This window comes from Rhamphochromis sp. 'chilingali' (genome assembly GCF_963969265.1).
Source record: "Rhamphochromis sp. 'chilingali' genome assembly, chromosome: 6".
NCBI classification, from domain to species: domain Eukaryota; kingdom Metazoa; phylum Chordata; class Actinopteri; order Cichliformes; family Cichlidae; genus Rhamphochromis; species Rhamphochromis sp. 'chilingali'.
Window position 1 is genome coordinate 19402402 of NC_137933.1, and position 11295 is coordinate 19413696.

General features: G+C 42.4%; 1 protein-coding gene across 4 annotated transcripts in view; it reads left to right on the plus strand.

The window, feature by feature from the left end:
• Window positions 1–10953, plus strand: part of acsf3 (acyl-CoA synthetase family member 3) — a 59974-nt gene extending 49021 nt beyond the window's left edge. For 2 of the 4 annotated variants that reach the window (XM_080885333.1, XM_080885334.1), the window contains exons 8-10: window positions 1380–1514; window positions 1739–1850; window positions 5277–7510. In XM_080885333.1, coding sequence (XP_080741459.1) covers window positions 1380–1514; window positions 1739–1850; window positions 5277–5391 — 362 coding nt within the window. In that variant the 3' untranslated portion in view covers window positions 5392–7510. Of the gene's footprint in view, window positions 1–1379; window positions 1515–1738; window positions 1851–5276; window positions 7806–8624 lie in introns of those variants that run through there. The other 2 variants (XR_013971971.1, XM_080885332.1) reach the window with 2 other exon arrangements.
• The last annotated feature ends 342 nt before the right edge of the window (window positions 10954–11295 follow it).

Consider the following 11295-nt stretch of genomic DNA (forward strand, 5'->3'; position numbering starts at 1 on the left):
CCAAGTGTGACTAGGACACTAAACACATGAAAAGTAAATTAAAGATTTCTATGGCCATCATAATAATGTCCTTATAGAGAATTCTTTTGGTCATAATAATTATGTAGTGAAAATCTGAGCTCATGACATCCAAAGGACAAAGTGCTAAATCTGTTTATAAGCACCTCTAAAACACACTAATGAATATGCTAATAGAAAAAATACGAATAAAATCAAGAGTGTAGCATTTTTACAGAGCATTTACTGAGAGGACTGTTTCTTGGCAGAAAGTAGAAAATTCCCAGAGTTTCTGTTTGCTTAGAAACTCCACAGGGGCAGTTTTGAAATTATGAGATATTCAAGTAGTCACGTCAGCCAGTAGTGTGTTTAATGGAGGGCTGAGTGTATACATGGGTCTTTGTGTCTTTGGTTTGGAAGAGCAAACCAAAGACAGACGAGGAAAAGAGGCCAGGAGCCCAAGGAGAGAGAGAAATAACCCAGATGGCAGTCCTTTATGCACTTTGCTCTCTGCTCAGCCCAGATCTTGCTGGTTCATGCAAACAAGCTTCCCAACTCCACCTACCAACTTCCTGGATAGAGAAAAAACCCAGCTGAGCATGATGATAACTGGAAGATGTGAAAAGTTGTCATAGTAAATGTGTGAAAAAGAGTCAGATTTTCTAACATCACAGCTGGCTTTAAGACATAAAGGTTCACTTTGCATATTTGAACAGTCCCTGACCTTCGCTGACCTTTTAACCTATTCATCCAAACTTAACTGCTATGCATCACTTCATCACAGTGTCTCACACACTTGCGTCCACTCTCTGTTTCAGCTGTGGACAGCCCCAATGTAATTCTGCTAAAGAATATATTCCTGATCCTTATTTTCAGGCTTCCTCTCCTTCCCTCCTCCGTCCATTTTTCTCTCCCTAATCTCTCCCCACTGATCCATACTGACCCATTTCCCCAGCTCGTCATACACGAGCGCAGCTGCGCCCCTCATCCCACATACTGTACTCGCCTTCCCCCACACCTGTCCCCCAGAAACTTATGCATGAGTGTGCGTGGGTCTGTGGAGGATGTATGTCTGGAGGATGGGGCAACTTAAACACTCATCCATCCACTGTTATCTGACTTTGTGTCTCAAACACACACGCTCTCTTACACACAGATACAAGTTTACATACCCTACATTCCCTATTCTTAGCTATAAAAAAATATTACTTAATTTTTTTAATTGAGTTCATTATCAGCCTTGTTTTTAGGTATATATATTGTAATTGGGCTTAATAACTTCTTGTTATAAAAATGGTGTTCCAGAAAATTATGACTGTATTTTTCCCTGTGTTTCCCTTACATCACATTGTCTTTCTTGTATGGGCCTGTCTGTATTCTAGGAGACACCGCTGTGTATAAAGACGGCGTATATTGGATCATGGGTCGCACCAGTGTCGACATCATCAAGAGTGGTGGCTACAAGATCAGCGCACTCGATGTGGAGCGTCACCTTCTGGCTCATCCAGACATCACGGGTAAGTGGAATGAAGTAATGTCACCGCTGTAAGACACATGTAATTAAAGCCCTGAACCAGCACCTCAACCATTTGATCACTGTTAATATCCAGCAGTTATGTGCTGAAGGTAACTCATCAAAAATGAGTTTGGTGTCCTTTTGCTGTAGAGAAAGACAAAAATAAAGGAGTAGCTGAATTTTACCTGCAGCTTGTCTGATTTTTTGTCATATTTAACCTTGTAGATGTTGCTGTGATTGGAGCCCCAGATGCCACGTGGGGTCAAAAAGTCACTGCTGTAGTGCAGCTGAAGAGGGGCAAGAGCATGACTTTGCCAGAATTGAAGACCTGGGCAAGGTACTGTGACTTTCAGCTGAATAACCTTTGCTTTGTGCACTGTTTTTGGAGCTTTCTAATTAATTTTGTCTCTTATTATGCACATACCAACTGGTGTTGTGGTTTATTCACCTAGCAAGTGAGCAAGCTCCGGTGAGGAAATACTGACACCTTTGAGCTTGAGTCAAGAAGGCATCCGGTTTAAAAAGTCGGCCAAATCAAACATGTTAGGCAGACAAAAGTAAGCATTATGTGCATAAAATCCATCCACTCTCTTACCCACTTATTCAATTCAGGTCACGGGGGGGGGGGGGACTGGAGCCTATCAGCTGTCACAGGGTGAACGTCACTGTGTGTATACCTGCTTTTATTTTGATATCCAGCAAATACATTGCTGTTGACAGGCTAAATATAGGGATATTTTCCACATTTTTGCATGAACCTGTACTATTCTATCAGGCTATGCTGATATTAACATCCACACTGCATGAAAATGCATGCTGTATTTTCTTTCAGGCAAATATGTGAACTGTCAGAAAAGTTTAAGGTGGCTCTGCTTTTGCAGGAATGGACTCTGTTCACCAGATAAACACGTCCAAGTGGAAGCAGACTTTATTAAAACAGGGACTTTGCATTGTGAATGATATTGTAACACAAAGACACTGCAGTATTACAGAGAGAACCCCAGTCATATGAGAAAAAACATGGATTTATTGCTTTAAACTGGTGTTTCAACTGGTGTTGGACTTTAAACAGCAAAGCTTTGATTTTTCTTTAAGCAAAGTGTTGCTTTTGAAAAAACAGAGATGTAACACCACTAGCCACTGGACCACCTGCCACCTTTAAAAGTGCTTTGCAGCCCAGGGGGACTCCAAGCTCATACCACCAGTGGAGATTGTGACCTGAATAACTTACAACTAATCCATCATCCTGAATCCACAAAAACAAACTCCAAAAAGAGCATCGTATCCCATTATTATTACAGGACCATGTTTTTGTTAAGTCTTCTTAAGCTGATTTAAAAGGACAATCTTCACAGCTCTTTGTCAGTTCTGCTCAGTGCTGGGGAAACTACTTTGAAGGCATAGCTTTGCAATTAACCTATTACTTCATACTAGAAGTAATTGATCTAAAATAAAACTACCCACTGAATAAATCTAGTTTTATAAAGCTGCTTTGAAGAAATAGTTCAAATAAAAAATATATAAAATATAAAACAAAAAGTAACATTGTAGCAATAAAATCCTCCTAATCAGGCCTTCTCAGCTGAGGTAGTCAGTGTTATGCATTTGTGTGGCAGTAAAGGTAAAAAATCCTTCATTTAAATAGAGAAAAGAATTGAGCTGCTTGAATCACTCCTAAACTAAAAAAAGAAGAACGGTTAGCATGTTAAATGTTAACGTTCATGACAGTACAATTAGGAGCAAACTCAACAAGTATGGCACTGAGTCAACCATGAAAGTCTGCTAGAGTCAAATGTGAGGCCATCTGTCTGACAGCTTGGCCCATCCTGAGTCATGCAACAGGACAGGGATCCGGGCTCAGCAGCAAATCTGCAACAGAATGACTGAAAAGATCAAAGAAAGCATTGCAATGGTCCAACGTCTATGCTTCGCCCTGGTTTAAATACTGGGGTGGGAACTTAAGAGAGCTGTGCATGAATGAACGCTCACTGACCTCAATAAACTGAAGCAGCATTGTAAAGATGAGGGCTATGAGTTCTCCCACAATAATGTGAGAGGCTGATAAATTCATACAGAAAACCATTGCTTCAGGTTATTGCACTTTGTTTTTGCTAAATAAATAATGACATGGTGTAATATGTCATGTTTTGTTCTTCATCTGACATTGTCATTGCCTAATTTCAGGACCTGGAAAGGGCTGGATTTTTTTTCGTTATGTCTTGACTTGTAAGCCTTTAGAACTGAAAGCTAAACTACTAGTTCAATTTTATGTAGTTTAGTGGACCAAATGGAGGCACCTAATTCAGACTGTGTGGGTCTCTGAGCAGCACACACATCCCCAGTGACTGGCCTTCAAGTCCCCAGATCAATAGCAAAGGATGTGAGAGAAAGAAAGGCCATAGATGGACTAATGAGGGAGATGAAAAAGAAGAAGATGATGTGGGGGAAGCAAACAAATGATTATTACAGAGGACTTTGTCCTGCTACCTAACAGTTTGTTTTTTTTCACCTCGCTTCCTAAATGTCAGCTGAGTTTATTTTGTCTGCTAGAGACGGTTACTGGTGACATTCACCCTCCACATTGCAGTGACACAAACAGTCTTTTTTTTTAACTCCTCCAGTCTGTTTTCATAAAAAATCTGCTCTCACTCTCTTTTACACCCTTTTCTTCACTTTCCAACCATCTGTTTTTGTCCTCCACACTTTCTACAACCCACCAGTGTCATTTATTTACATCACTGAATTCTTGTAGAGCGCAGTGTGTGTGTGAGTGTGTGTACTGCTGTGAGCTCCATATGGTGTATGGATGTTAGATCCCACTGCTATCGCCTGCTGGTCCAGTATGGTAGATCACCACTACTGCCTGTGACTCAGGTTAACACACACACACACACACACACAGTGTTTGCAGCCAGGGGTCCTCCCAGGAGACAGACAGTTCCAGCACACAGCCCTCTGCTGAGGCCTGGGTGTAGGGGAGAGCGAGAAAGAGATAAAATGAGACATAAACAAGTAGATGGATGCTCACTCTTCAGTGCCCTGGCTTCAGCTGTCAGTCTGAATCTCTGTCTCACCCTCACTGCCTCACACCGCCTCGAACGCTCAGGCTTGTGCACGCGCACCCGTGCACGCAGACACACAGGAACACATTGCCCTGGAGAAATCGGCGACACAAGCACGCAAGCCCCCGTTACAGAGACGTGTACGTATGCGTATATATTCACACTTCACTCACTCAGTCAGAAACACGCGGACATCTGCTGAAAGGAGTGTTTGATGGCGGTCATATCAGTCATTATGCTCGCACACACGCACAACTGGATTGCACACCAAAGCACGCGCACGTCCGCACAAACAAACAAACTAGGTTAGAAGATAATAAAAAAAGCTCCGGGCTTCAAGACTTGACGTAACAACCAGCCATTCAAAACGGAAAAAAATAAAACACTTTTAATTATCATAGCCTTCTGTTTTCCCTTTTTATTATTTGTTTATTTTTATTTTTTTATTTCATCTTGCAGTGATTATATTGTTTTTGTACGAAGGGGGATTGTCTGTGTCTGGAAGGCGAATTGGGGATATTAAGGGAGAAGAACAGCAGAGTGTATGAACGTATGAAGGACGTTTCCTTATCTCGACTACTCCGCCACAGGGCTAGCCTTTGTTTTGCAGTTGTTTGCTGTTTTTTCTTTTTTCTTTTTTTGTTGTTGTTGTTGTTGCGTATTTGTGTGTGCATCCATATTAACAGTGGTGTTTATTGCAGGGAGCACATGGCACCCTACACCATACCTACAGGCCTGGTGGTGGTAGAGGAGATGCCGAGGAATCAGATGGGCAAGGTCAACAAGAAGGACCTCCTGCGACTATTCTTTTCATGACTGGAAAAGTTGCATGACAACATACAGGTGCCTGGATAAAGAACTGCAGGTGTACATCAGCAGAGAGAAACACGGCTGTTTCTCTGCACACAGGTAGACAGAGAGGAGGCAGAAAAGTAGATGAAGACATCATGGAACATCGTGGAAGCTAACATTTGAGGAAACTTATTCGCAACTATAAATACACTATAAATATAATTTATATGTAAAATGTAATACACAGCGGAGGGCACATCATAATCAAAGGTTTTGCGACTGTGTGCAATGAACTTGTGACCTCGTGACCTTGAACAGGTATGTAACCACTTGCGATCAGCTGCCATCTTCAAAACAACATTGGTGCATCAAGACTGATAAAATGGCAAATAAAAAGGAGACAGCCAGTTTCACAGTTTGCGAGTGAATGGGGTCAAGTTGGCAAATAAATGCAAAAATCAGATGTATCAGGAAAAATGGTAAATACATTGCTGTCTTCAAACACAGAAAGCCAGATCACAGAAATTCACATTAACTTCTTACGTTCAGTCCAAGCAGAACCTCGCAGGTTTGAAACAGAAATTCCTCCACAAAGTAGTTGTTGCTACGGTGATTTAACTATGTAACCAGAATACAGCCAGCTCGCAACCAGGCGACTCAAGTCCCCAGTACAAAGAGTTTGTGCCCATTGGTGGAAACTGATGCAGATTGATTGCAATACGTTTTCACCCTGTTATTAATTATTTGCCAATCTCTCTGAGAGTGAGTGTAGTCAGTCTATGATTGCTGGGAGACAGGTTTCCTCCCATTAGGAGGTCGCCTGTGGAGTCACATTGCAATCTGTAACTAACTAAATGCAAGTAGTTGCAGTGAGCAAGTAGTACCATCGTTCAGTCACTGGGCAAACATGTTTACTGTCTACCACTTTTTACTCTTCTGTGACATTGGAAAACTGTGGAAATCATCAGTCTGATATTTGTTTAGGACAGTATTGAACAGAACCTCTGCAAGGAGACACAGTGTTAGTGACACAAAATTAGCCATATTAGCTTCAAAAAGGTGTGGTATAAACAGTGTTTCTGTACATGTTTGCTGTTTTCCAGGTCATGACTTAGGTCCAAAAGATTTGATTCAAACTTGAGGGAACTTCTTGTCTTCAGGAATCAAAAAGAAGACCCTTTGTCTTCTACTGAAGTACTTATCATATAAAAAAACCAAACACTTCCATTGTGAGTGTGCTTTCAAATTATGCTACTTTCCCACAATGAAAGGTTCGTAGAGGACCTTTTTAGAGCTAAAAAAAAAAAAAAGGGAATCGGTTGCAAATGTTTGTGGCAGCTCTTGGAAAACAAAAAATAAATATGAAATTTCAAACACTTTGTGAAGTGTTTTGCACCCAGCGAAACTGAGGGGTCCGCTCTTCAATCTGCATTAATGAGAGGGGAACAGCTAGCTGTGGTGTGCATGGATCGTGATGACCAGGATTTTCAAATGCTCCACTAAAAAAATGCTCAAACCCAGAAGCAGCGTTTGGTAAATGTGCTCTTATTGAAATATTCTGATGTTTGATTAGTGAAAATGGTGTGATCAGAGAATGCACAATGACAGCTTTTTGTGGTAGAGTGGTGTAACCAGAATCAAGGATCATGGTTAATTAAACCTGCACTAAACAAAATGAAATCCGGTGCGGTGGTAAATCAGGAGAAAGACGATGAACACTGTTGGGTTGATTTAGTTTTGTAAACACACTGATGCACTTGGAATAACAGTTTTCATATGAAAATTAAAAAGTTTTGGAAATTTTTAATTAAAAAGTGTTTTGGAAGTTTTTTTCCCCCCAAAGAGTGTTACACTGTGTCTGTGCAGCTGTGGCTATGCAGGTGCAATGAGAGCCTGAAGGCGGATTCTCTAGCAAGGCACAACACCACAGCTGGATGCCCCGCACTCCATCTGACTAACCCTCTCGCTCCGCTCGCTCTTCTCACCTCTCATCGGTTCTCATCTCCATTCCTACAATGTCTAACCTCTTCTGTCTTCATCACGAGTTACGACAAATTGCAGTGGTACCGGGACCGACTCGACTGTGAGACTCTTCTCGGATGAACCCTGGCGTGCCGCCAGAGTGTGCAGAGAGCGTGTGAAGAGATGTAAGTAAAGCCAGGGAAAGAAGACAAAAATACGATGCAGGACTGTCACAGTGATTGGATTTCTAACAACAGCTGTGAAAATGAGGGTGAAAGAAATTAATATGCAAAAAATAAAGTCAGCAAAGGGCATGAAGTAAGTGATACGGCCGGGGCAATAAGCAACGAGGAGAATAAGCCAAGGCTATACGGTTGAGATAAACAGTCATGGTGAAGAGTCAGAGGACTGAAGATAGAAAGAAATACAAGTGCAGCCCCCAGCTGATACAACCACCTGTCCACACACAGAAACACACGCACTCGTCCGCCCACAGTCACCAGAGACCTGATTAAGAGAGCAGAGCTATCGATCTGTGGGCTGGCAGGCTAGGATGGATGAGCAGGCAGGGCTGCAAGAGCACCAGAGGACAGCTTCAGTGCCCCCAAATCCCCACGCCACCCCACCCAACCACCCACGCCAGAGCCGGGAGTCAGCTGGGGCCACGGGCAAGAAGACTGGGGCTGCCACACGGAGGCTGCAGCGAAGCAGCAGAGGGTCAAATTCAAACTGAAGAGCGCGTGTGGTGTGAAGTAATCAGTGCACCGTACTGTGTGTATTCAGGCGAGCACCAAGGACAGGTCTCGGTGCTCACCTGGTGCACACACGGGAGGGGCCAGGGAAGGTGGTGGCTATTCCCTGGACTCAACTTGATGGAGTACTCGTGCCCTTGAACTGTCTCTACCTCCCCTTTTTGCCTCTCTCTCTCACACACACAAACACGCACGCACTCGCCCATGTTTGCCAGAGCGTGGTGGAAGAGGTTGTCTGCAGATGGCTGCTTATTGGGCCCCAGGGTCCTGGAGGGTGGGTTATGGGGGACACCAATGAGACCGTTTGTGTATTTGAGATACAAACAGTGTTTGTGGCAAAGGTGATGGTACAAAGAAGCTAACACAGAGTTCATGTTATGCTGATTGTACCCTTTTTTTTCACAGTTTGACTTTTTTATGTAAACTTATCTGCATATTTAGCTTCCTTTTCCTATTAATATGAACTTTTCTTATTGCATCAGGTACGCTAATCAAATGCCAAATGATTGAATCACTGCGTCATTTTCTGTGCTTGCCTTTCAGAAACCTATCCCAGCATGGGTCTCGTTGATGGCAGACAGTGTTAGCTTCACTTCAGGGTGGATGGAGACCTTTAAGCAATCAGCTGTGTCTTCTAAACCAAATCAAAAAACATAATCATGTATATTGAGACTTTCAAATTAAAAGTGACAAAGCTTTTCTTTTTCCAGAATTAAAGCCATACTATGCTATAGCAGGTCAACATCAACTGCTCTCCATCATCTCACCTTTTAAGAGGGAATTAAACTGTTTTCATTCATAGAGGTGCTAAGTTAGTTTTTATCAAAACAGAGTGCAGCTCCAGCACATCACTGCTGATTTACTCCACTGTAATTTGTTAGAAACAGCAGATCTGCCTTCATCTCACCCTATCTTGAGCGTCGTCCTCCGTCACACCAACTCTCTGCATGTCCTGCTTCACAGCATCCACAAACCCTTTGGTCTTCTCTTCTACCAGCAATATATTGTCCAATATATCCACTATCCCTTATTTACACATGTCCAAACCATCTCAGCCTTACCTCTCAAACTTTGTCCCTCTGATGTATTCATTTCTAGTCTTGCCAATCTTGTCCACTTGTTATGAAAGTCTTAACATCTTCAACTCTGCCACCTCCAGTCTTTTTGTTATTTAAGTCACGATCTCTAGACATTTCCTTTCCTTGGTTTCAACGTAACTTTATTCTTTCATGAGTTATTCATGAGTTATTTACACTTATAAAATGTGTTCAATGTGCTGCCCATTGTGTTGGATTGTCAATGCAACCCTCTTCTCCCACTCTTCACACACTGATAGCAACACCGCAGGAGAAATGCCAGCACAGGCATCCAGTATCCGTAGTTTCAGATGCTGCACATCTCGTATCTTCACACCATAGACAATTGCCTTCAGATGACCCCAAAGATAAAAGTCTAAGGGGGTCAGATCGGGAGACCTTGGGGGCCATTCAACTGGCCCACGACGACCAATCCACTTTCCAGGAAACTGTTCATCTAGGAATGCTCGGACCTGGCACCCATAATGTGGTGGTGCACCATCTTGAGGGAACGTGCCAACTTCAGTGCATAAAGAGGGAAACACATCATCATGTAGCAATTTCAAATATCCAGTGGCCTTGATGTTTCCATTGATGAAGAATGGACCCACTATAGTTGTACCCCATATACCACACCAAACCATCACTTTTGTTGTTCCAACAGTCTTGGAGGGATCCATCCAATGTGGGTTAGTGTCAGACCATTAGCGGTGGTTTTGTTTGTGTCACATGGCCCTCTTCCTATTGAAAAAACAAAAGTTGTATCCAAGATGGCCGACTTCTAAATGGCCACCATGGTCATCACCCATCTTGAGGAGTTTGCCCCCTCACATATACTAACAGGACTTTAATATCACCAACCATTCCCATGTTATTACGGTGTATCCATATAAATGGCCCACCCTGTACTATAATAAATATATATATATTAGGGCTGGGCGATATATCGAGTTTTTTAAAAATATCGATATATTTTCATACGAGATATAAGATGTGACAATATCGTTTATATCGATATAGTCTATGTTACGTTATAATTATACTTGTGGAGCCGCAGGTTTGCCTCTCTTTCGTCCACTTTTGTCTCTACGCAACGTTACTCGGCCTCGCCTCTCCTTCACTGAACACAACTCCCCCTCCCCCATAGCTTCACCTGCAGGCAATGACAAGATGAAAGCGGAAAATCTCCGTTAGCGAGTTACCGTGCGTGGGGCTGGACGGCGTCAACGTGTTAGCGAGCTAACCGCGCTAACGACATGCAGCCCGGAAGGGCTGCACGGCCTAAAATCCTTTCATTTTCTCAAAAATCGACAGTGCGCCTTATGTATGAATTCTGGTTGTGCTTACTGACCGCGAACTGATTTTATGTGGTACACAGCACTCGGCAATCTGTCAAAAAATGTTTTAATATGACTTTGCTAAGCTACGGAGCTGCACCACTTGATGGATTGTCGGAGGATTACGGCTACCGAGGAGGAGCCTCGCGGAGTGATACGTACTGTGTGTGTATAAGGACCACAAATGGCACCTGTTCAGAGACGTGGTGCAGCTGTGAAATCTGTCTCTTTGTTATTATGCTCAGCGTCTATTAGTTTACATTTTGACTGCACAATTGTGAGCTTTTTGTTATGCACAAAACCAACATTGTTTTCTTTTATTTATGGACCATGATTATTTAATAAATGCTGATAATTTATTTTTGAGTAATTTCTTCATGTACATCTACGCTGTATGTAAATAAAAGTGCCCGTGTGACATCTGGGACACAGTGTGACTAAGAACTCTCTTTTTGTTCTTAACTTATGGCTTTAAAAAAAAATCGAGATATATATCTTATATCGCCATCCAGCTAAAAAATATCGAGATATGAATTTTGGGTCATATCGCCCAGCCCTAATATTATATATATATATATAGCTTAACTTTATTAATTGTGTTGATAGTCTGAATCAGAGCGTTGGCATGCCAGATTTTTACAATAAGCAATGGATATTTGCTCTTTCTGACGCAACGCAGCATTTGCACATTGGTCAACACCGTATGCGCTCTGTGTACTTTGAGGATTGTGCACATGGTATCCTACTTTGACACATATCCTCTCTCACTCCGACTCCATAGAAGTCTCAGCCGCCATGCTG